General features: G+C 40.9%; 2 protein-coding genes and 1 pseudogene across 3 annotated transcripts in view; 2 read left to right on the top strand and 1 right to left on the bottom strand.

Moving 5' to 3' along the window:
• The window catches only part of epha6 (eph receptor A6), a gene marked incomplete at both ends in the record, with an annotated part of 290,917 nt that extends 285,740 nt beyond the window's left edge, over positions 1–5,177 (top strand). Inside the window, 3 exons of the mRNA XM_080019501.1 lie at positions 4,449–4,642; positions 4,775–4,924; positions 5,063–5,177. Coding sequence (XP_079875627.1) covers positions 4,449–4,642; positions 4,775–4,924; positions 5,063–5,177 — 459 coding nt within the window. The remainder of the gene's footprint in view (positions 1–4,448; positions 4,643–4,774; positions 4,925–5,062) is intronic.
• A 5,859-nt stretch (positions 5,178–11,036) lies between these two features.
• LOC307244351 (ADP-ribosylation factor-like protein 6) lies at positions 11,037–15,409 on the top strand (annotated as a pseudogene). The gene is made up of 8 exons: positions 11,037–11,160; positions 11,356–11,406; positions 11,541–11,602; positions 12,229–12,297; positions 12,488–12,582; positions 13,155–13,284; positions 15,180–15,235; positions 15,375–15,409. The product of its transcript is annotated as an ADP-ribosylation factor-like protein 6 (transcript).
• A 2,613-nt stretch (positions 15,410–18,022) lies between these two features.
• LOC307244349 (F-box only protein 47-like) lies at positions 18,023–25,914 on the bottom strand (the record flags this gene model as incomplete). Its single annotated transcript, XM_080019499.1, has 9 exons — positions 18,023–18,129; positions 21,310–21,469; positions 22,746–22,888; positions 23,370–23,519; positions 23,613–23,786; positions 24,569–24,677; positions 25,034–25,110; positions 25,259–25,423; positions 25,824–25,914. The coding sequence occupies 9 exons, from the start codon at positions 25,912–25,914 to the stop codon at positions 18,023–18,025; spliced, it is 1,176 nt and encodes a 391-aa protein (XP_079875625.1).
• Positions 25,915–26,684: the final 770 nt, after the last annotated feature.

The raw sequence follows: 26,684 nt of genomic DNA, 5'->3' as shown, positions 1-26,684 counted from the left end.
CTGATCTTGGCGTAATGTGTCGGGGTTGAAAAAAGTTGAAAGTTTAAATATTTGCATGCATCCGGACATTCAGTCGGACACAAAAGTCTCATCACCACAAGCTTTTCACATGCGGTTTCTGAAGAATGAGACTTCCAGTTAATTGTTACAGTTGGATTCAATGTAAAGATTGAGATTATCCTCACTTGGAAAAAAAAATTGTTAAACTAACCTTCATGTAATATAATATGTCATACTATTTTATCGTTATTCTGGATTTGATTTTTTTTTTTTTACTATATATCATATATATATTTACCAAACTTTGATAGACGGACAGAACATCCTGATGGCTTGGTATGATTCTGGGGAGACTAAGTAAAGCCCAAGACTGAAATTTATTGAGTCTGATTAAATTCAAAGACGATGGCAAGAGAGATGGTGAGTCCAGCCAGGGGCTGAAACTTGAGGAAAGAACAGTTCAAGTCGTACTGAATACCAGGCGTGTACCTTTTGGCCATTTGATTCTTTTCATTTCCAACTTCAATTACTATTCATTCATCTCTGTTTTATACTAAATATTTGTTGAAAAACAAATAAAACTTTTTTTTTTACACATGCAGTCCTGAATAACATTGCGAGTCTGTAACTGTTCGAGAGCAAGTCAGAGTCAATACACTGCTGACTCTTGATGAGATGTCATCAAGTCTGCGAGACAAGAGTACTTCATTTTCATTTATTTATATTTCAACCTGTGCTGTCAGAATGCTAGGCATATAACACCTATATATATATATATATATCAACATCTAGGACAGAGTAAGTCTGCAAGTGGAGTTCAAGTTCTCAACCTGCAATGCAAAACTCTTTATTAATTCTTAAATCTGCTGGGGTCCGTTCAAAGCAGGTTTTGGTGGTGTGTGTGTGTGTGTGTGTGTGTCTGTGTCTGTGTCTGTGTCTGTGTGTGTGTGTGTGTCTGTGTCTGTGTCTGTGTGTGTGTGTGTGTGTATGGTGTCCACTGGTGAGTGTACACAACTTATCCCAATTGGTTCTGGTGTATAACATCAGTATTATGTCAAGGCACCTCCAAGCAGCCGAAAGGGCCCCAAAGCCCACCCCCCCGAGCTTCGCAGCTGCATAGACACCCCACGGCTCCAGGAAAGCCCCGAGCACCCATAGCCACAGAAGACCCCGTGCCCCCAGAGAAAACGGAAGCCCGCGGAGCAACCCCCACACCCAGCCCCGAGGAGCATAACCCAGCCCCAGGGAGCACAAGGAGACCGCACCCCAGGGGTGCACATATACAACCCACCCCCAAGTGCAGGCACAAGATGCAGCCGCAGGCGCAGAACCCGGGCCGCGGGTGCCAGGCACAGACCGCATGCAGGGAGCCAGGCCCCGCGCTGACAGACCGACATCCCGCCCAAACCTCTTTACTGTCCTAGTATTGCAGGAAGTTTGTAGGGATACATATCTACACAAACAAATGACAAATAGACAAAGATAACCATAGAACATTGCAGAGTTAGACATATATATAGTGAGAGTCTGAATAGAGTCAGAGTGATAGGAGAAGTAGAGAGGGGGAATTAGAAAGGTGAGATGATGAGAGTGAGCAATATTTTATATCCTGATGTAGATAGCATGCTCATTTCTACATCTCGCAGTATATAATTACCAGAATTACCAAAATGCATACATACCCTTTACCCTTCTTGCCGGTTCTCCTTCAGGATGGGGTACAGCACCTTCTGTCGGTCGTTGATCTCCCAGGGGAAGTGATCGTCCATGCTCATGCATTTAAACAGCTCCTTGTGCTTAAAGTGTTCAAACTTGGCAATGATGGAGCGGGGACGGTTCCCGCAGTGTCCCAATCGGTGTACGTGGTGGAAGTTGATCTGCATCACGGTGTCCGTGAGGAGGTTCAGGGCGGTGTGGAGGAAGTCTTTCCCCATGTTTTCTGGGGACTCGGTGTTGTTCTCTTGGATCCTAGACAAATTAGGTTGTCCCGCATACTTCTGGATTGGATATCCAGGATAGTCTCTTTCATTATTTTATTTTATTTTTTTAAAACCTCCACCTCCGTTATGAGATGCTACGTGGAGGTTTTTAGATACTTAGCCCCCTAACTGCTCCCCGGGCACCGCTATATGTGCTATATGGCAAAATGCAGAGAAATGCATTTTGTGGCCTCAGAACATATACTCTGTGCAATGACAGTTAGATGAATCGAATCAAATCTAATCTAATCTAATCTAGATCCGCATTTTGCCGAGCGTGCAGTGTTATAAATTAAAATCGATATAATCCTCGAGGTCTTCCACTTTGGTTTTGCACAGTGTTTTTTTGTGTGTGTGTGTGTGTGTGTGTGTGTGTGTGTGTGTGTGTGTGTGTGTGTGTGTATATATATATATATATATATATATATATATATATATATATATATATATATATATATATATACATTTTGCAATTCGCTTTGTTATTTGTCTGAGTTGGAGCAGATTTTCTGTGATTTAGTCCATGCAGCAGGACGCCGCCATGTTGGCTCTGTACTCAATGGGGGATGGTAGCTCAGGAGGTAGAGCTGGTGGTCCAGTGATCCAAAGATTGCTGGTTCAATCCCAGGCTCCTCCTGCTAGCATGCTGTAGTGTCCTTGAGCAAGACACTTAGCTTCTAATGGCTGCGTCCGTCAGTGTTTGAATAATTGTGAGTCGCTTTGGATAAAAGCATCTGCTAAATGTAATGTACTCACTTCTGTCTTCTCGCAAGATCACAGCATGCTCCCCTATTCAAGCAGAGAAGACTTGAGTACTTCAAATCTGGTCCTCTTAGCTCTTCTACACAGTCTGCTACTCTCTATAAGATCCAACCCAGTCTGTTGTGAATTTATTAGTGGTAGTAGTTTTTCTATATTCAAATATTAGTATTACTATATTGTGTATTCTCATTATTCTTACATTATATAATGCAGTATAAATCTTCTCCTGGAGAGTAGGGAAATACAGTTACCAAAACAATTTCAAAAATAAAGAAGAAAGAGGCAAGAAAACATCAGAAAAAATGATTTAAAAAAAAGAGGCAGGAGATTAACAGTCCAAAAGAGAGGAGTTTTCAGAAAGCTGTGGAGTCTGTGACCTCCTTATCCAGGCGCCTCGGTCACGGAATCGCAGGGGCCACATATGCAGCACATCCATCCCTCTCTCCACAGAGTGTGAAAGCCTCAGCAGTATCCCCTTAGCCCCTGACACATACACACACACATTCAGAAATACGAAAACACACACATGATGAGTGTATACATTGCTCAATACACAACCACAAAGACACCAAACGGACATGCACAGACACTCTGTCAGGTCCAAGGGATTGGACAGATTTTCGCTTCTTGGGAATTACTTAGAGTGCTTTCCAAGACAAAATCCCAGCCAAGACATTGTGGCCTCAGTCAGCCGCTCCTTCCTCAGTCTGTGAGCTATTGAATTTGGACGCTCCTCGAATAAAGGACTGCAGTATAGAAAGCACTTTTAACTTTCATTTGCTGTTGTGGCTCAAGCGTGTACGAGCAAAATCAAGGAGGCCAACTCAAGACAAGAGTCACGCTTAACCCTGCAAAGCCCAAATAAGAAATAAGTGAGAGAGATGAACTGAGTGGAAAGTTGGCCAAAATGGACCAAACGATGACCAAATTCCCAGATCAATTAACACATAATCCATCCAATGGGATCGTGAGAATAAACAATAGCATGCATTGAGAATGTAAATGTAGTCTTTAAAAGAGAGCTTAAAGTGGATGTTTTCTTAACAGGGTAAATAAAAAACTGCCTCCACATCGAACCACTCCACTTTATAGGGTGTTAGGGTTAGGGTTAACAAACAAACCCAAATATTCTCAGTGTGCGCTAATTTGGTCCTACTTTTATATGTAGGATTGGAAGCATTTTATCTACTTTCTCAACCTCAGCAACTGCTCCAATTGCCACTAGGATTCAGGCACATGACAGATAGCATTGACACACAGACAAGCGCATACATTTCAGGGGAAAGAGATGTGTTCGGAACTCTTGACAATGATCAACCAATTCAAAGAGTTTGCTTGGAAAGAGCTGGAAGCATTTCTGGGGAAGTGAAGTGATTACACCACCTACAAGACTTTCCAGTGAGCATTATGCAGAAACAAAGGTTCTCGTAACTTCACGTTTTTGGTAAAAGGGGAAGATGCAACTTTGGAACAGTAATGATTTAGGTCGCTCACAGCCAACAACTTGAAAAATCATCGATCGAACACCGTTTCAGCGGCAGACAACAATACACAGATTCATTCATTTCCCTTCTGCTTAACATGAAGTAATGCAAAGGAACAAAATAAATTAAATACACTGTGCTTGGTAAACCACATTGTTTAGGTAGACCTGACATTTTGTCCACATTTTCTTGAAGTAATTTACGTGTGCCGCTTTGTGTCCAGGTGATTCTGTCTATCGAAGAGGGATACCGGCTACCGGCGCCTTTGGGCTGCCCCGTAGCCCTTCATCAGCTGATGTTGCACTGTTGGCAGAAGGAGAGGAACCATCGGCCCAAGTTCACTGATGTGGTGACCTTCCTGGATAGACTGATTCGCAATCCTAGCAGCCTGCTTCCCCTAGTGGAGGACATCCAGAGGTACTAAATCACCCTGAACTGAAAATTATTTTGTGAAACAGAACTTCCTGAGCAGAATCTTGTCAACACAAATAAAGCGCTTGACTGTACTGAGGTGATCTACAGATAACTCTTCTTTTTCAATCGCATCAGTCTACCAGAGTCTCCAGGCGAGGTAATAGACTACCCCATGTTCATCTCCATCGGCAACTGGCTGGACTCCATCAAAATGAACCAGTACAAGGGCAACTTCATGGCCGCAGGAGTCAGCACGTTGGATTCCGTAGCCAGGATGAGCATCGAGTGAGTTTAGAAAATGACAGCGTCGTGAAAAAAGCCGTTCCGTTCATTCTGAATTCCCGGCTGGGCATTGAGTAAGAGATGATGTCTGTGTATCTCTGTGTGTGTTTGTGTGTTTGCATGTCTCAAACATTGCCCTAGAGATGTCAGGCGTGTCGGGGTGGAGCTGCTCGGCCACCAGCGGAGGATCGTCAGCAGCATACAGATCTTGCGTCTCCAGCTCGTGCAGGACCACGAGAAGGGCTTCCGTGTATGAGGCCCCCTACATGCGTGCAGCACTGGGAGGGATGGCTCAAAGGACACGACAACAGCCATGTCGTCTAGATTGTTGGACAGACAGTTGCAGCCTGTGCCTCAGTCCTCACTTTCCATCCAGACAGAAAAGACAGTGGAACTGGCCTTGTACACCAAGCAGATGGACACCAGACTAACCTGGTGGACCAGCCCAATGGCCTGTATCCTACCCAGTAGAAACATTTGACTGTTTTCTAAGAATCCTTCTGTCAAACTTGCTTTCGCCGGCACTCGAGACATACGTACAGTACATACATACATACATACATACATACAGACAGGTCTTTTTAAAACTCACCCAGCTCAATTAAGGGAATGTAATGCCTCGTTGCAGCAGCAGTTCTTTCTACTGTACGTGAAGCAAGCATATCTAAAGATATAGATTTGCAAATGTGATCTTCTAATAGTTTGTTGTCATTTATTTTTCACATTTTGTCATATTTTCTGCTCGTGTAGCTGCTATTGGATGTGCAATCACAAATGATTGTCCTTTAGGAAATATCCTCAAATGTTTTTTTTGCTTTTCTCTTCTTTACCAAGGTCTTTATTTATGACGCATTGTCTTCTCTCAGCCAGTCTGGTCCACTAATACTTGAAGGAAGAACAAACATGCAAGAGTTGAGTATTATATTAAATGTTTTTTAAAGTGTATAGTTGATTTAGCGGAGATCAATATTATCATAATTATTATTATATCATAACCCTAGTACTTGTCTATGTGGAGTGTTGTACGTGAATTTGGATTCTAATGAGAAATGTCTCATTTTATGAATTTGATCTCCATTAGCGATATTGGTATTATGCATACATCTTAGGTTTCTGAAAGACACCAAAATTATGAATCATAAAATGGTCCATACATATTATGTTACAGATGTGAACGATCAAAGCACTGCACACTCTTGTTGAATCCTCGCTCCATGTTAAACTTGGGAGTGAGAATACTTTAATGTATATGTTACCAAAACATGAACAACCTCAATTGTATATGAATGTTCACTAAACTTAGGGATTTTTTAGATGACAATATTTGATAAAAAGAAAATGCTCTTCATCTGGAAAATAAAAAGACTTATATCGTTCCTTCAGGATAAGCTGAAGCTCTTTCAGATACATTGCCCCCTTTCGCCAGCGTATGCTGTAGAGTGGGTCCTTTTTTTTTTTTTTTTGCACTTTAGCAACGGTTTCAGTTTATCCAAATATATCAGAGGATGCAACTTGAGCTACGGTGCACAGAAGAGGATATCTAGCAAGTTTAACTGAAACCTCCATCGTGTTAAGGGGTTTGGCATCTGTGACTGAATGTCTAGTTGATGTATATAATTGTAGTCCGAAACTAATTCCCTCGGGGCTTATAGTAGTGGATGTCATGTTTGATGTGTCACAACACAGTAAAGATGTACTCCTGTCTTTTGCAGGTGGGTGGTGATTAGACCGCTAGATGAATAACCCTAAATGTAACCAGTGATGTAAAATTGGCTGCAGTAGCTAAAAACACCTTTTTCTTGAGAATGTGTGCGTTTGGGCGAGTGCTGTACAAGAGAGAACTTGGCGACTACAGTATGAAGCAGCGTCATAATTCATCACGTTATCATAACTTTAGCCATCACACAGTCACACAGATTGCCTTACAGTTCAATTAGCCTATAAAGAACCTCTTAGTGATCTTCGTTGATGAGGATATCAAGGCACATCTTGTGTATCGAGGATGTCCGGTCCAGTACAATTGCGGCTGACACCTCTGCTTTTTCATCAGATAGTGCGTTGTGTAGTGTGCTTTAAGGCTTCCTCCGATCAGGACCTACAGCAGCTGTTATTTATGTTATATTTATATTAACTTTTTCAATACAGAGCCAGTGAGATTCCCCGGCTCCTTCTGGTAGCATGCAGAAGCGTCCTTGAGTGAGACACTTGAGCGAGACACAACCAGAAGTGGTCCTGATGGCTGCGTCCATCAGCTAAATAACAATTGTAAATCGATTTGGACAAAAGTGACTGCCTAATGACATAATAAATTACAAATTATATTATTTTCAATTAACTAATGAAAATAACACCTTGAACATATTTCATATAATTTAATTAGTCATGTCAAATTTCTGCTTAAAATATATACAAAGTTAAAATAAATGTAATCTTTCATTTTCTAATGCCCCCCTGGCAATTCCTCTGCGTTCCACTGGGCGGATGCAACCCCCAGTTTGAAAACCACTGCTCTAGAAATTTCAGATACAGACGGCTGAAATTAGGTTTCTCTGTCGGGTTGCCTGGTTCACGTAGTGTAACTGGTTGAACAGCTTGACATATACGAGAAGCGGAGCCCTCTGAACGGAGAGGAGACAGCTGAGATGGTTCAGTGCTTCCTGGAAGACTCTAGTAATTCCAAAGAATTTAGGATTTCAGATGCGATCACATGTCGAGCACAGGTCTTTACATGTTGACTCCCATATGGAGATGTACCAGGCATGGAAAACTGGGAGGAGGCTCTCTCGCGGCTGTCCCAGCGTGTACTGGAGACATTGTATATCTCAGCTGGAAAAAGGCTTGTAGGGTAACTGGCCACAGCAAGGCTCAACTCGACCTTGGCTCTCATGAAAATGGATGGAAGGATAAATGGTGGCAAAGAAAACTAAAGAATGAAATGAAAGAATGATGATAACAAGACATTTCCATTGGTTTAAGTGTCATTTCACATGCAAAAAAACGACGGTGGCCATTTTGGACCTGTGGTATTAAGCAGGTCCAGCTGACTTTGGATGAGAAGGAAACCTGTCTCCTTACATCTTGCCTTGATTGCAGGATAGTTAAAGGCCTTGTTTCTACAGTTTTTTTTTACCATTTTCCATGCCATTCCCTGCTGCAATAGACCCATTCCTCAGCCACCTGCTTACATTTTTGATAAATTAATTTACAGCACCAAAACTTTGAATGTCAAGCTCCTGTTAAAATGACAGTTTACTAAAGGTGGCATATGATTATCCTAGCCAGAACATCTTGCTCAGCGTAAAAATCAACCGGTTTTTCCTCCTTCCATCTGTTTGCCACTAAGCGACTCTAGCCCTTTGATGATAAGACAACAGAAAAGCCCTCCACCTCAAAACATAAGTTTGAGTGGTCACTATATTCACCTTGTAGTAATACTAGCTAGTACTGTTGGTGAGAATCTGCGTCCTTTATCGCTCGTTGGCATTGTGCTTCTAAAGCCTGGATTATGCTTCTGTGACACGTGAACGTCTCCACAGAATTTACGCAGCGAAGGAGGTTATGGGTAACCGAAGAGCTGACGTGCACAACTCCCAAATTTCAACAACACGTTGCGTGGTCCTGCACGTAAAACAAGCTGATCGGTTGAATTGTCCAACTTCCAGTTGGGAGGGGGCAGGGCCAGACTGGGGCGAAAAATTTGCCCTTCAGCGTGTGGGTGGCCCAAGGCTACTTGACCGGCCCAAAAGAGTAAAAACACAGATTGGCCCATCTGGCATTTGCCAGAACTGCCCGATGGCCAGTTTGGGCCTGGGAGGTGCGTTCTAAATGGAAAAGAAAATTTAGCAGATAGAAAAGCGCACCACGGGGATGAGGTTTGAAAAGATTCTATTTGGGGTACCTTTTGGGTCTAAAGTTTTCTAATTAAGTTTAGGGAAAAAAAAGTTGCACAAGTATAAAAGCAAACGGCCATGCGAATGTCTCCGAACGACCACCGTGTGCAGAAGGAGAAGCATAATCCAGCCTTAATGCGTGACGTTAAATACTTACCCAATACCCATTTTACATTGAGGGGATAACACTTGGAAGTCGTGAAGTTGGCTAGACTCTAGCAAACCTGAAAGCCACCAATATCCACGGTGGCTGTTAGGTTATCCAGGGTTTCAGGGATGATATGGGTTAAAAAAAAAAGTGGAAAGCGCACACAGGACACATTGACATATTACAAATGTAACGCTATCCCGCCCTCCTCTGCTGAATATAGGAATATTAAATGCTGTTTGTTTAGCATGTCTTACTGCTGAGCAACGGAAGAATGCTCTTTTGTACAAAGTACAAGTATACTTATAATTATTGTATTTTTATTTTTCTATGATTTCCAAAGAAATGTTGTAGATCTTGCACACTGTAAGAGGCAATTACAGCGGATAATTATTTGCGAATAAAGGTGGAAAATATCTGGTGACAGTTGTGTCAACTAATTTATGTTATTTATTTTTCTTCTGTTTTTTTTGTTTGTTTGTTTATTTCCCTCTTCGGTGAAAGTAGCAACCGTGAGAAATCTATGAGCACTGAATAGCAATGAATCTGCCTGAATCTTCTTGCTATGATGACAGAGATTTTATGTATACAGTTTCTGTCTTTTAGTAAAATGTTTGGTCTTTGGGCATCCCTGGCCAGTCCGCAATGTCAAAGATAAAATAAAAGCATTATAATACTTTAATGAACTGTAATGAACATTGCCAAATGCCGTCCAAGAATAATGAATCACGCTTACAAAAAAATACTTAAGAACTATATAAATTATTATAGGAAATACATGTAATTTTTTTCGAAAATCAGTTTCATCCGAAATGAAGGCTGACTATTTTACACAATAATATGTAAATCCTTGCTAGACGGGCTTTCCTGCATAAATTACTGTTCCGTTCATCAATCCCAAACCCATCTGTTTGCAATTGGAAAACGGCAGATGGCGCCGTTTAACAACTGATCTGCTTTCTAGAAGGCGCGATTGGCAGCAATTAGTGGTACGTTATCAGTTATTAATTGTTATATCGTCTATCATCGTCACAATAACAGGACGTATAAATGTGACATCACTACATGGAATATATCGCGTGAATTGCAGATTCCCCTCCACATGCAACGTGTGCATTAAATTACTTTTATTAATAACCAGATAACCATAATGCTTTTGACTGATGTCCAGAACCATCGGAATAAAATATTCAACAACAATGGAATTTGGTTTGGTAAAAAAAAAAAAAACGTGTTTGTATGTATGTGACACTTGAAAAATAAGTGACGAAGACAAGAAAAGCACGTTTTGTCGAAATCGATGTTCTCGCTTCCTACAAAACGTGCTTTCAATTAAAATATTGTTTTATTTTTTGTAATAAATAAATAATTATAAATATGAATTTTAATAATAATAATAATAATCATAATTGTAAATTAATCATTTATATTTAAAAAAAGCGATAAACACGCCACCACACGAACACTGTCAGATATTATCACGTAACTTTTAACACAACAGACTTTTTTGACTCGTCAGCGTCTTTTTATGGAGGCGATCCTTTTGCGGAGCATGCGCATTGACCGGACTCAAATGCGGCATTTGTTTGAAACTCGGAAATCGGTAAATCAATATTGATAAGTAGCCACTTCCGAGTTAAATGCCTCTGTTCTCATTCCCATTGCCCCTTTTCGGCAAACTTGTAAACTCCACAAGCAGCCCCACCGGTGCTAATAGCACTCAGTCAGCCCAAATTATCTGCCCTGAAATTCCGATTGGGAATTCTGAATGATGGCCATTCCTTTGCACTTTTCCCAAGTAGGGGGATTTTTCAGAGTTCAAGCGAACGCAGCGCAACAACAGAGTGCGTCCGTCCGTTTGGGCTGCGCACACGCGATGTTGGTGGGGTCACCAGGTTCAAAGAGCTCAGGTGATCCAAACAGGATTACCTGTCGGGTTCAAGCTGCTATGTACAACCAAACACTATATATATCCACAGCTTGGTGTTTTTTCTCTATGAGATGAATCAATGCTCGAAATAGGATTGTATGTTGAACAACAACAAAGAGTATAATTTGGTTTGCGAATGCAGTCCTAATGGCTCTTTTGGATAAATTGTCAGGGTGGCTGGGGACTCAAGGAGAGAGAGGCCAACGTTTTATGTTTGGGACTGGACAACAGCGGCAAGACCACGATAATTAACCAGCTCAAACCGCCCAATGTAAGTTACGTGCAATGTAATAAAGTGTAACCCGTCCTCTTAACACTTTCCCCTCACCATAACCCCTTTTTCTCTATTTCCCAAAACATTTTATTCTATGGTTCGTCCAATGAATGCGAATACCTTTAAATGTTCAAATGTAATGCATGAGGTAAATCATTAGCACTGTCACATGCACTGGTTGCTTATTTTCAGCATTCGAATCAGTTAGGCCCATTGTCAGAAGACTGGAAACATGTTAGTCAGGTAATAAAACGACACAACACTCCGTCCTCATATTGCTGCCAAAAGTCCTTGACATACTTTTACCGCTACTTTGTCTGTCGTGTCTGTCGTGTCTGTCTGTCTGTCTGTCTGTCTGTCTGTGTGCGCGCACACAGACGCAGGCGCAAGATGTAGTTCCCACAATTGGATTCAACATTGAGAAGTTCAAGAGTTCAAGGTATTCAGTTTTACTTTGACATAATTATTTACTTTTGTATATACAGTGTATGTGTGTGTAAATATATTATTTGTATTTATATATGAGTAAATATATGATATATATTTCAAGTATAAAGCTATGCATACAAAGAAAACAGAAATTCAAGACATTCAGCTGAGAGATAAACGACAATAAACCAAACAACAACACAAGTAAAGAATACAGATAACAAATACAAATAATAATTTGGGTACTGCAAGTAGGTGAGCGGTGAGCTTGTATATTAAGATAAAGAAATAAAATAAAGATTCATCAATTCACACAGGGGTTTTTATCTTTTTATTATATAAACTTCTTAGAATCTTTTACCAAACGATGTGATCGAAGAAGAGAGGTCAGCTCAGCTTTAAAATGAGGCCAGGACGGGTTTGAATGACAACATGCTTGTGTAATTAATATTTAGCTAATATAATAATGAAATTAACTACAAGTTCGAAAAAAAAAATCTCTCTCTCTCTCTCTCTCTCTCTCTCTCTCTCTCTCTCTCTCTCTCTCTCTCTCTCTCTCTCTCTCTCTCTCTCTCTCCTCTCTCTCTCTCTCTCTCTCTCTCTCTCTCTCTCTCTCTCTCTCTCTCTCTCCTGCAGCTTGTCTTTCACGGTCTTTGACATGTCTGGTCAAAGCAGATATAGAAACTTATGGGAACATTACTACAAGTATGACACACACACACACGCACACACACACACACACACACACACACACACACACACACACACACACACACACACACACACACACACACACACACACACACACACACACACACACCCCACCCTGACAAAATACTAAATGATGCTGCAATGAGTTACACGACATTGATGTTTTTTTTTGTTTTGCTCACAGAGAGAGTCATGCCATCATATTTGTCATCGACAGCGGTGACCAGCTAAGAATGGTTGTTGCCAAAGAGGAGCTAGACACTCTTCTAAACCACCAGGGTAAGCCAGCATAATAAATGTAACTTTCTTTACACAAGTGGTTTTTTTTTTACATTTCGGTATATTAGAAATGAAAGAATATGTAAAGATGTATATATACATCTGGACTGGAAAAAAAACTTCAGTGCAAAAGATTTATAAAAAAAAAAAATATATATATATATATATATTTCAAAATAGAAGTACTTGAATCGAACAAACTCTGCCTATGGGGTGAGTTAATTTCCCTTGGTAAAAAGTCTTAAGGCAATAATAAAAAATACAAAAAGTCAAAAGGTACCAAATGTACCTAAAATACGCGGTGGGTCACATATAATCATGCATTAGAATCAATGTATAGCCCATAAAAAAGTTCCTAAATGTCTTCTTTCCGAGTGGAAAGCGTCATGAGCCAACAATAGTTAGTAATTTTTTTCAAATGCGAATTTCTAAGGCTGTCGAAGGCATATTTATCAGTAGCTAGCTAAAATTTATACTCACAATTCTAGTCTTAAAAGTGTATAACACTGTGTCTTTCTGTAATACATTTCTGTAAATATCTTTCTGCCTCTTCTCTTAATGTGTTTGTGCAGACATACAGAGCAGGAGAATGCCGGTGCTGTTCTTCGCAAATAAGATGGACCTTCGAGATGCCATGTCGTCCGTCAAGGTCTCCCAGCTGCTGTGCTTAGAAAACATCAAGGACAAGCCATGGTACATCTGGTAGGTCGGCCTGGGTCATATCCAAATGAACAAATAATTAAGTCAATAAAAATCATGAAGAACTTGACAAATAAAATTACATTGAGGTGCCCTGGGCTGGGCACACACTGCTACGTGTATGGGTGGGGCATCTGGGCGGCTTGGGCGGGGTGTCGGTCTGTCGCTGTGGGGCTGGTATCCGGGCCTGTGGTCCGTGCCTTGCGCCCGCGGCCTGGGTTCTTCTGTGGCCGCAGGGCAGGGTATTCGGGGCTTTCCTGCAGCCATTCGGTGTCTACAGGGCTGCGGAGTTCGGTGGGCTTCAGGGCCCTTTCCGCTGCTTGAAGGCATTGCGACATAATACCGACCTTCTACACCAGTACCAAGTCATGTACACTCACCGGTGGACATCTTTTACACACACACACACAAACACATACAGGGCGGTCCCATCACACAAGCACAAACCACCACACCTACTTCGAGTGCACCCTACTGTTTGCATTCCTCTCCTTTCCTCCCTCATTTGCTGCCAAAACTATGACAGGAAGAGGCAATGTGACCAGTTCTAGTTTTCCTGGACCTAATTAATTTAGTAAATAATTAGTTTTTCAATACATGTTATCGTCCAATGTTTATGTTTTTGTGTAAATGTTGTTTGTTTCTCTGTTTATTTATCTCACCCGTGGTGATTGCAGGTTGAAAACTTGAACTCCACTTGCAGACTAACTCTGTCCTAGATGCAATGGCATACAAATACTCTGTGTTGTATGCCCAGCATGCTGACAGAGGTTAAAAAAACAAACAAGAATACTTCATCATACTTCGAACCAATCAAGTTGCACTAGGAGCGTAGCCTGGCGCTGGTGCTCATCTGTGTATTGTCCTACAACTCAATTTGATGTCGAGAGCATACTGCTGGCAAAACAGAAGCAAGTTTTACCTCTGCGTTTTTGTGCATTTTTCCGTTTGCATAGCTAAACCAAAAAAAGTAAAAATTGTTTCTACCTGGACAGAAAAACAAACCAGAGGTGTCATTTCCGGGGGTCCAAAAGATCTCATCATCCAACATATTTTGAGAGGAAGTCCTCCAGATCTCTGTTATTTTGAAACGGAGTGGCTACGCAACATTATATAGTCACGTATAGTTGTGTTATCACACTACACCACACACTATACTTTTTTCAAATTAAATAACATTGAAAGTATCAATATTTAACTATCGGCAACAAGTCAAATCTAAATACTAAACTGCGGAAATTCACATTTTTGCATTGTTATGACTTTTTTCCATTTTTTCCGTAAACTCAAGAGCTGATACAACTCAAACCAGAGAGACGAGAGGAAAGAGATACTAAATACTAATATAATTTTCTTAAAAAAGTTGATTCTTTACTGTACTCATCTGTACTGTTTATGGAGGCAGAGAAGTGACAGTATGATTATGAGGATCATTAACAGTATATCCAGGATCAGGTTTCCCATCATGCATGACAGGTGCACTGCACTTGACATGAGTGGTTAGGCTGGTTCCAAACTGGTGCAAAACAAAATAACATTTTGTTGTCAATATTTCAAATTTCAATGAGAAGTGTTATTTTACAAATTAATTAATTATTTTTTGTTGGTTTTCAGTTAAATTTTAAACATCTATTTAAAGGCTGGGAAAAGCACTTACATTGAAGGTTTTCAGTTAATGGAGGTGCGCACCTCCAAAATGCAAGTTATTTTTATAGTTTAAATTCCTAACAATTTTTTTGTAAGAGTAACTTCATCATTACTCTTGTTGCAGCAACCATTGTGCTCTGTTTACACACTGGACAGATGGAAGGCATATCGATTAAGGGCCTGACAGAGCAGACTGCCAAGAGACAAAGTGAGAAAGTGACCATCAACACCCCTTTTCAACTGTTTTTCAGCGCCAGCGACGCAATCAAAGGGGAAGGCCTGCAGGAAGGAGTGGACTGGCTACAAGGTATGCTGTCCCTGCAGCCAAAATGCCATCCTACATCTGTGCTTTGCACGATCATCCAGCATGCTTCTCAGACATACACAGATGAACGACAACATCAAAAACACCACTATTGACCCTGTGAGTGCTACGTATTGTGTAGCTTCCCCTTGTGACGATGGATGGGGGTCAGGATGACCAGTCTGTAGCTACGCAGCCCCACTTTTTCAGCAATTTGTGCTACAGTAGCTCTTCTGTGGCATCGGACCAGACAGGCTAGACTTCGCTCCCCATGGGCCTCAATGAGCCCATGGGCGCCTATGATCCTGTCGCTGGTTATCCGGTTGTCCTTCCTTGGACCACTTTTGGTAGGTCCTAACCACTGCATACTGGGAACACCCCACACGACCTTCTGTTTTGGAGCTGCTCTGACCCAGTTGTCTAGTCATCACAATTCGGCCCTTGTCAAAGTCGCTCAGATCCTTACGCTTGCCTATTTTTCCTGCTAAAACATCAACTTCAAGAACTGACTGTTCACTTTCTGCCTAATATGGAATATATACACCCCTTGACAGGTGCCACTGGAACGAGATGAGCAATATTATTCTCTTCACCTGGTTTTAATGTTGTGGCTGATGGGTGTACATCATATGTTCCTTTCAACACTGCATAGATACTTTTACCAACACCTGGTCCTCATAATGCTTTGTGGGATACCCTTGCATACTATTTGAGCACATTTTGGTTTCAGACATAAAACAGCACATTCACATTATTAATTTGCCCTTCTACATATTATGTATGTGTAATGTCTTGGTGTTGTGCATGTGGATAAAGGCACGCACATGCCTGTTACTTACACGTGTGGACCCAAGGAGGGAAGCAAGGCCTGCTTTCATTATACTTAAGTGCAAAGGTCACTATATTATGGTAAAATATATATCTGTATCTTTCCAATGAACCTCTAGAACAACTTGCACAGTAAGTACTTTACCATCTTGACATTATACTGTACATGTGGTTGTCTGGTGCTGTTAACCTCTGCTGGTTCTGTGTCTGATTTTAAATGGGAGTAGTGATTAGAAAAATTCCCAGCACAATCAGAAGTATGATTATGTAATGCCATTTATTAATGTTTTGTCACGACACACTGAACCCCCTTGAACCTGTGATATAGTAGTGAAAATACATTGTGTTTAGATAGTAAAGTCGCTGAATTCTGAAAATATGACTCATTGTGTTTCGCATCTTATCGTGGCAATATAATGAACAGGCATTGGAGTAAGGATAGCTTTGCTATTTTTCCAAACCAGGCCTTATTAAATAATGTATCATTTATAACTGTTCATAGCACAACCTCACTCTTTACTGAGTGAGAATCTGGGTATTACTTGAGATACTCTGGGAGATAGCTTCTCACTGTTGGGGCAAATGTTTGGGCCTTAAACAAATCAACTTAAATTAATACTTCAGATTTTCTTAAGTTTACCACTTACCTTTAATTTTATCAACTTCCAAAAATCCTACTAAATTTCTTTAAATCTCTCTAAAAGAAAGGTCCTTTGGTTACTGCAGCAATTCCAAAAAGTAGTTCAATTTAAAATCTGATATATCTGTTATTCAAAGCACAAAAAAAATACAGGTAAGACTTATGACTACAATGTGACCCATGTTGTTGAAAAGGAGATTTAACATGTTTTTAATGCTTAAAATATTTTCCAGATTGGACTGCATTTAATTAAGCATTGAGAAGGTGCAGAAGGGGTGAAGTTTTATCAATAGTACAGCATTCAGGGAGGTTGTGCTATTAACAGGTATAAAACGATCGGAACCAAACTTTAAATAGGCCTGGGTTGCAAAATAGGGAACGTATCCTTTAAGATGAATGACTGGAATAGCCGATTGAATACCTTTCCATCTATTCCCACTCCTCTAGATCATATCAACACAACATGAAAACATAAGATGTCCGTGACCACTGTGAGGTGACACACACAGGTCTCTTGATTCACCACTTCTACTGACTTTCCCATGTCAATGTATCCGCCACTCCTACTATATTACACAGGATAGGAAAGCCTGTTGCGTTCATGCAGCTCATGTGGCATAAATGTTGGCACAGTCTGAAGAAAACCGGAGAAACTACCTTACAATTGTTCCGGCGTTACATTTATCTATGAATACAATATTTCTACTCAGAGCTGCCTGTTTTTTGTACGTCATGAAATGTGCTGAGATCACTTTCAAGCTTGAATCAATGTGGAAATCTGTCAGTGCTGTAACTGTCTAGAAGACGATAATAAAATCTGGCTATTTGTACATTGGATTCCCATCTATTGTGTATTCTCTCCATCGACCCAAGGAACCGGTTTTAGAAAAAAGGTAGAACCATCCCAACAATAATACATTTGAAATGTGTAAACAACTTATTAATAAATATAACATTGAAATTAATAAATATTTTATATACATTTGCATATAAATACGTTTAAATAAGCTTTTTAAAAAGACGCCAAGATTCATAAACATTCCCAGAAAACTCAAATTGAAATATATATACACACACACGCGCGCGCGCACACACACGACACCCCCCCCACACACACACACACACACACACACACACACACACACACACACACACCCCCCCCCCCCCCCCCCCGATACAATTAATTGTCAAACACCATGTTAACCATCAACTGTCAGTGAATTCCCTCACTCTGAAAATATCTTCACCCTTTATGAAAGTAAGTAAGTATTTTTTCTTAAAACCTAAAACAGTTCAATTCAACCCCACCCGGCGATGTTGTATCACTCTTCTTTGAGGAAAACATGGAGGATTTCGGTATGAAAGTGTGCGCTGCAGTTCAGGATGCTCAACAGACTCTGGGAAGACTCCAAGTTATCGCGAGGGTTCCCTGTGAAACAGGAGTAAGCCGGTTGAGTGAAGACAGTCTAAATTACTTTCTATTACTTTGTATTTTTTTGGAATTGATGACACAATAGCCAAAATCGATGAATTATCTGAAGGGTTCAATTAAGCTTATTCAAACCTAAACTGAAGTCAAATTAAGTGTAAAACTGGGCAGACTGTGCCATGGAAGCACATACACTACTCACAAAAAGTTAGGGATATCCGGCTTTCGGGTGAAATTTCAGGATGAACCTAAAATGCACTATAACCTTGACAGGTGAACTTAATTTGAGCTTCTCTAAACTTTTGAATGCACATGTCCAACTGTTCAATGTTTCAGTACTTTTTGCACAACTTGCTGTTCTCTAACAAGGAGCTGAACCGCAAAATTCACAACAGGTGTTTGATCCATGAATTGACCAATAAATTTCCTGGTTCAATTACAATTGGTATTTAAACAGTCGTCTTTATCATGCTGTTCACATTTTGACATCATGAGACCAAGACGACACCTAACAACTGATCAACAGTACCTCGCCATTGCAAGGCTTCAAACAGGATGTTCTCAGAGGGAAGTGGCCACTGAGCTTAGAGTGTCACAGAGTGTCATCAGCAGGTTGCAACAGAAATACAGAGAGACTGGAAGAGTCACAGAAAGGCATAGAAGTGGACGTCCTTTGGCCACATCCCACACTGATGAGCGCTTCATTGGGAACAGTGCCCTGCGGAATCGGATGATGAATGCCACTCAACTCCAGGCACATTTAAGGGAGGTGAGAGGCACCCAAGTGTCACGTCAGACCATTCAAAAGTGTTAACATTAGCGTGGTCTGCGTGCTAGATGACCTGCAAGGATACCTGACCACACCACCAGGCGCAGGCATCATCGCCTTGCATGGGCCAGGGAGTGACCAGTGGGCCTCAGTGCTGTTCTCTGATGAAAGTCCATTCATGTTGAGCAGAAATGGCCGCCAACGATGTTGGAGACGTCAAGGAGAGCGCTATGCATCAGCCACTGTTGTCACCAGATGAGCCTTTGGTGGTGGTGGTGTTACAGTGTGGGCAGGTGTGTCTAGTCAATACAGAACTGCCCTACACTTTGTGAATGGTACAGTGACAAGCCCATACTACCTGAATAACATCATTAATCCAGTCATTGTGCCCCTGCATGAACAACACAGGCCTCATTTCATCTTCATGGACGACAATGCTCCAGCTCATGGAGGTCGCATCATTAGGGAACGGCTGCTGGAGACTGGGGTACCTCAAATGTAGTGGCCTGCACTTTCTCCAGACCTGAATCCCATAGAAAACCTATGGGATCAGCTGAGTCGCCGTGTAGAGGCTCATCACTCTGTACCCCAGAACCTCAATGACCTGAGGGCTGCCCTTCAAGAAGAGTAGGGTGCCATGCCTCAGCAGACAATAAGTCGACTTGTGAACAGCATGAGACGTGGTTGTCAAGCTGTAATTGATGTTCAAGGCCACATGACAAGTTATTGAGACATTGACATTTTTTGTTGTGATATACCCACCGCTGTTGTTTCAATAAATTGTTTGAGATGAGGAAATCACCATTGCATGCTTCTACCTAAATGCCCTACTTTCATGATATAATATCACTGTAGCATGAACTTTTTACATTTTCCATAAATTTCACCCGAAAGCCAAATATCCCTAACTTTTTGTGAGTAGAAATTTGACAAATGGTAATTAAAATTTTGAAATGTGAAATGCAATTCATCGCATTTGGATTTCTCACATTTGTTTGTACAGTCTATTTAATAATCCAATTAGAATCCTCAATTTCAAATAACAGCACGTGTATTTTGTAGCAAGTTGAAAAAGAAAATGCTGCCATAATTGCACATTCGATTTTCAACTGAAAACCAACATTCACAACATTTGTGAAGTTGCATTACAATGCGACATTCTATAAACACAACCTTGAATTTTATCACACAAATGCCATGACAACGTTTGAAAGCAATTTGAAACAGAGTAGCAACTGTTTGACAAAATGTTTGTTCCCGTATTTGAGAATGGAAACGAAATGATTCGAACTATGGATATGAATGTGAGGGAAATTTAAATTTGGAATGTGTATTCAGCTTCTTATTGAGTTACTTGCTTCCACATGTGCACGGCTGACTATCAGACTCACAGTCCGAGCAAATAGTGCCATTTGAAGTTATTGAGAGGGAAAAACATATACATCTTATAATTCTAAGTTACTGACGATACGTGAAATGGGAAAATGCTGAATCCTAACTGATTGAGCTTTTACATTTTAAAATAATAAGAATTGGAAAATAGAAAAAAAAAGGCAAAGGTACAAGACTGTGTACATAATTATTAAGGAACTACTCATCCCATAAACCTTTCTAATAACTTCCAAGCTAACAATGGTTTAGCGCGCTGCTTCTTGAATTCATCATCGTCATTATTTAGAGGGCAGTGGCTCAGGAGGTAAAGCGGGTTGTCTCCTCCTGGTAGCGTGCTGATGTATCCTGAGCAAGACATTTAACCCCCTAACTGCTCCCCGGGTGCAGCTATAAGGTACGTCAGTTATTAGGATGGGTAAAATGCAGAGAAATGCATTTTGTTGCCTCAGTACTTGTGCAATGACAATTAGTTCAAGTTCAAGAGATTATTTATCACATACATATACATACAGTCATACATATATGCAGTGCAATGTCATGGTGATTACCCACAATAAGCTCTATAAGCGCTAAAAATACTATGACAAACCTACCGTAAAATGATCTCCTGGGCCTAAAGAAGAACTGCATCAAAATGCATTTTGCCATATTCTATATTTGTTAATCTTAATCTCTGTTTATATTGTTAACAATAGTGTAATATATTGTTCTGTGGTTAAAAGTAACTTAAAGCTCCACTAATCAGAGACGTTGCTGTTACAACTACAGGATTATGGGTAGTATAGTACTTCTCCATGGCCGCAAATAAAACAATGTTTTTCTTAAAACAAAGTTGATATCATTCGGGCTTCTGGCTTCTACGGGAGCATATACAATAATTTCACAATCTCATAGCTTGTGGTAACCACATTATGGTTAATAAGCAAAACCTTGATACAGAATATGAATGGGGTTTTCACTTCCGGAAACTCACCGTTGAGCTCTACAAAGGACATCCTGAGAAAAATGGGCCAACACACCTGCCATGGCAACCTCGTATGTCTCCATGGTGACCTCTGAAAACATGTTCTCCAGGCTTTGGATGAAGGACCACTTGTCAGCAGTTGTGCAAAACACCTTGGACACTTGCTGGACCATCTTCACCGCCCAGTTCATGCAGTAGCCATCTTTCTCACACACCTAAGGGTCAGGCCACAAAAAAAATAAACACAGCAGACCTTAAAAAAACCAAACCATAAATATCCCAAAAATTGGAGACAGCCTGGGTAAACCTCTGTAAAAACATTGGGCTTTGGTTTGTTGCCATGATGTTTGGTACAGTTGTAGTCAAGGCATATGATAAGAGATCCAGGTGCATTATTGTTCATGGGATATTTTCTCGGCGAGGATGAATTATGATTATTTGATTTGTTCCATCTTTGTTTACTCTTGAATGAAATTACAATTTTCTTCTCCCCTACCAAAAGCCCCTTTCCAACATGCAGTCTATCCCTGAAATGTTCAGGAACATTTCCTGAATCGGGTCATGTGTGAATGGGAGCAGGGAGTGATATTCTGGGAAATCTGTATGGCCAATTCACCACCTCAAGACCTAGTAACATTTCAGGGAAAATGCTGGTAAGCCTGTCGTGAATGAAAGCAGTAACATTGCAGTAATAAGCACGTAAAGGGTTAAGTCCGTCTAATGAGGTGGTAGCTCAGGAGGTAGAGCTGGTCGTCTAGTAATCTAAAGGTTGCTGGTTCGATCCCAGGCTCCTCCTGCTAGCATGCTGTAGTGTCCTTGAGCAAGACACTTAACCCCTAATTGCTCCTGATGGCTGCGTCCGTCAGTGTTTGAATGATTGTAAGTCGCTTTGGATAAAAGCGTCTGATCAATGACTAAATGTAAATGTAAAGAAAGACGCTTTCAACGTGGAGCATGGGAACCAATCACAAGACTCCGCTGATGACTTATTCAAAGCTGTGAAAAAAAAACATTACTTGTCTCGCAAACTTGTTGAATATCAAATACATTACAACAGAGGTTCCCAACCACAGGGCCTCGACTAGTGCTGAGAATTTGCCACTGGGACGTGAGAAGGTGAGAGGGGAGTGCCCTGTTTGGCCTGTGCTTTTTTTTTATTTTTTTTTATTTTATAAATCGCAAAAATTACTTATAATCTACTATTAAAATGCTTTAAACGTGCGTCTTTCCCACCCAATCAAAAGTTCAGAAGGGAACAATCTCAATTCTGCTGCACGATCAGAAAGATCTCAAATTGAAAACAAGCGAGCGAAAACAAATACAAGCTAGATATATTCATTTTCTTCAGTTTCCTAATTGAATGAAACAAATAAGCCCTGTACAGGGAGACTTTCTCAGTCACCCTCTTAGAGCCCCCCCATTACAAGAACATTGGCACTGGACAAAACCAACACAGAAACATAGAAAATTAAACTTTGGATGCATGCTTACCAGTATGAGGTAGACGATGAGTCTCGACATCTCGGAGAGTCTTCCGTTGAGGGCCTTGTTGGCCAGGACGTTGTGGCACAGCGTGTTACCGCATAGCGACAGCAGGCGAGCTAGGTTCTCCATGTGCCACACCTGGGGAAGGACTGGGGCATTGTGGGATGGGCAACCACATCCAGGGTCAGTTCCATCATCAAGATGTAATTGGGTTTTTTTCCCCCGCTTGAAACTAATCAATTCTTATGTTTTGACACTGAGAAAAGAGAAGTACTACAAAAATCATTAGTATCAGCATATAGCATCATTAGTAGTTAGTTGTAATAGCAGCAGCGGTATAAGTTGTAAAATATTATTGAGAGGTTTTAGGGCTTTATGATGACCTTATAATTTACACAAAAAAACTGAAAACTGCACAAGTTGCAAAGAGCAGTTAAGCAAGGGCTATACCACTGCAAATACAACCTTATATATTGTCTTTGTGTACCTGGGTGAATAAATGAGGGCCCAACACCATTAAAAGTAATCTAGACGTGCAACTACGCCATAAAGCTCTCTCCTCATTTGACGCCAACATCTGACCGTAGACACATTTCACAAATGAGACCATTTGGTGAATGTCTTTAGTACCTGTTAGCTCCTCCAGGATGGCCAACATCGTGTCAGGGGTCCAGTATTTGTCTTCCAAGTTGCTGTGCAGCAAAAGAAGAGCCTTAGCCAGGTCCCACAGCATAGCATTGGACAACCCGTTATTCAGCACTTCCTGCCAGCCAAGGGAATCTGCAGTGACAGTGACACCTTGAGTAAACTGCAGCGACTGTCACGGTCACAGTTGGTTTTAGAGAGAAATTTTTTTGCATTCTCTTGTCTCACCGTCAGGCAGCAGGGGCCCATAAAGGATAAAGAGCAACCGCGCCTGGCAGACCATGGGCCAGGACTTCAGGATTTGTGTCAACCAGAACCGGCAGCCTTTGTGGCTCCGCGACGGATCCAACAGGACGTGGCGGCAGAAGAGTCGAAGCTGCACCTCCAGGTCCCGGCTCGCACCTGACGAACAGGGAAGAGCAGGAGGGAATGTGGGGAATCAGGGAAACATCTTGAATGGGATGCAAGCTCATCATCACAAGGCCACACACATTACAGCACTATTTTGGTGCTCTTGGGTGTTGGGTGTTTTGTAGAACATTTATGTGGAGGTAAGTTATTCTTATCTCGATGGAAGTCCACACTGCAGTTTGGGGTGGGTGAGAAGGGTGGGGATAGAAAGGCTGCTGGGAACGTATAATGTACATGTACTTAAAATTTAACATTCAATAAAATTGTATTGGAAAAAAAAAATTCATACTGCCACGCACCAGTGGCTTCTGCGGTCACTGTTCCCCTCTTCATTTGCTGTTCTGACCAAAATTAATTGCAAACTAATTGATGAAATAAGATGCGGAAATTAGTCCCTTTACTAATAATCAATAGCCTATATTGTAGTATGTAGTCATTTTATATATATATATATATATATAAAACTGCTATTGTAGTAATACGTCATTCCCACACAGCAACCACAGAAGCTCCTTCTAAAAATGAGTGGCAGTATTTGAACTTATATAGATGTAAGGAACAGAAACTGTCAAATTTTCTAAAAGTAGCAGCACTTGGAGGTAACATGCTTACACACAGAAACGACATGCAACCCCCACGCAGATGGCACCCAAATTGAGATCTCAACCTAAATTCCTGGGTTGAGATCCAATATTAAAAAGGACAAGTACAGGAAGTACAACTCCATCCTTTACTCTGGAGCTCTTTCAAGCTGCAACTCTCACGACACGCACCAGGTTCTCCAGTGACAACAATCTTAATTTTCCGCGGTAGCTGTGTGAAGTTGCACAGGAAGGTGAATACCCTGTTACACTCCTGCTCATCCCAGCCTGCTGTTAGAGTCTGAAACACAATAACATTGCATAATCTCGCTTTGCTATTTTCTGACAAAATGTTCCACACAAAATGGGAAAGTGCCAAGGGAGGGACAGACCATAAAACGGGATTTCATGTCATTGAAATTTATACGTTTCTCGTTGATGACCTGAAGAAAGATTCCATGGTTGGCAAAGCCAAGGGAGCCTGCTGCCGTACAGCGCTCCATCATAAAGCAGGGGATCTGGGGGGCAGCAGAAGCCTTTATGGAACAACAAGTACATATTTATCCTTTTGTTCTCTAGAATTGATTCAGATTCAAACAACCCCAACATAACATCTTGTTTTCAAACCTTTACCTTACTCACCACCAGCTTTCTTACCTGTTTGAGTTTACAATAGGTGAACTTCAACCTGTCTTTGGTTGGCAGCAATAAAGTACATCTCTTAAACAACAAACCTGAGACATGAAGACAGAGGTAAAAACATTATTTAATCTTTCCCAACAACTCTGGTTTGATCGATATGAAATGAACGCTGAGGTGTCCTCCGTGGGTTCATCTGAAATATTTTCCTCATAGCTTATAGTACATTTCTAAACGCCTTACCGAGGGCTTTGTAATGTCCAATGATGGAGTGCTGGCCATGAGGGCAACTGGAGTGGTACAAGCTCTGGGTGGCCATTCTATTCCTCCAGGCCATGGTGGAGATGTGGCACAATACATAGCTGTTGATTTCCTTGGACGCCATGCTGAACACACTGATTTCCAGCACTGATTTGAACACACACACAATTTACAGAGTTATCTGGTTTAGACCAGGTAAAGATACTAGTAGTGCAGCAAAAACATTCTCATCCCCAATGCACACGTCACGTGTTTGTCGATTACTCAATTCACACTGACTTCTGTCCATGATGCACTATTGATAGCACACAGACCGGAAAATAAAAAAGCAAGTTGTCAATGAGTGTCGCAAGACACCTGATGCGTAGTTGGGCGCCTGCTGGTATGAATTGCGACAATGACTTACATGGCCTTACATGACTTACATGTATCTCAAAGGTCGAGGCACCAGCTGACGTGGCGCTTTTAGTGTGAATTGGGGGTCAGTATCCCTAGTTCTTCCCGAGTTTTGTGCTTTGCAATACTTGGGCTTGCAATCTCCACCTACATGAAAGTCTGTGAAGTATCATGTCCAACACCTCGGGGGGAAGACTCTCAAAGAAGCAGCCCCTGGTTCTGCACTGGCTGCGGGTGACCATGGTTGGGGCTGAGTAGCTCTGCTCAGACCTTCTGTGCTGGAACATTTGTGTCCCACTAACAGCTGTCACGAACATGAAATTGACAGTTGACGATTATTTGTCATCCAAAATAATTGCCACAAACAATATAATGTATTTCTCTTGTTCATGGTATGCCAATAGCATAGTGTAAACCTAGGATTGTGTAATTATACTAGCTGCAACATCCATAATATTACACTAAAATACGCATGCATTGCTGTATAGGCAGATTTTTAAAAATCCATGAAAAAAATAACCAAATTGTCATCAGCAAACTGCACCATATTCTTGTACATGTCCCCAAATACCTCTGTGATGATTTTCAAGTTCTTTTACTGCAGCATTTTTTTTAATTAGATGCTAAAATTATGACAATATCCCATTCAGTTCCACACAGTGAGATTTTAAAAATTCCATTAAAAATATAACCAAATTGTTATCAGCAAACTCCACCATATTCTTGTACATGTCCCAAAGTACCTCTGTGATGATTTTCAAGTTGTTTAACTGCAGCATTTATTTAAAAATGACATGCTAAAGTCATAACAACATCCCATTCAGTTCTACATAGGCAGATTTTAAAAATTATATTAAAAAAATCGAATCAAATTTTTTTCAGCAAACTCCACCACATTCTTTCTTGTTCAAAATGTCCCCAAGCACCTATGTAATGTTTTTCTTCCAAACAAACTGTTACCAGCAAACTCCAGTACATTCAAAAAGCCTGGAGTCCGGTGATCCCCTCATCT

This window comes from Zeus faber, assembly GCF_960531495.2.
Source record: "Zeus faber genome assembly, chromosome: 18".
Taxonomy (NCBI): Eukaryota; Metazoa; Chordata; class Actinopteri; order Zeiformes; family Zeidae; genus Zeus; species Zeus faber.
Note: the sequence above shows the minus strand (reverse complement) of the source record. Positions and strands in the feature narration are given on the sequence as shown.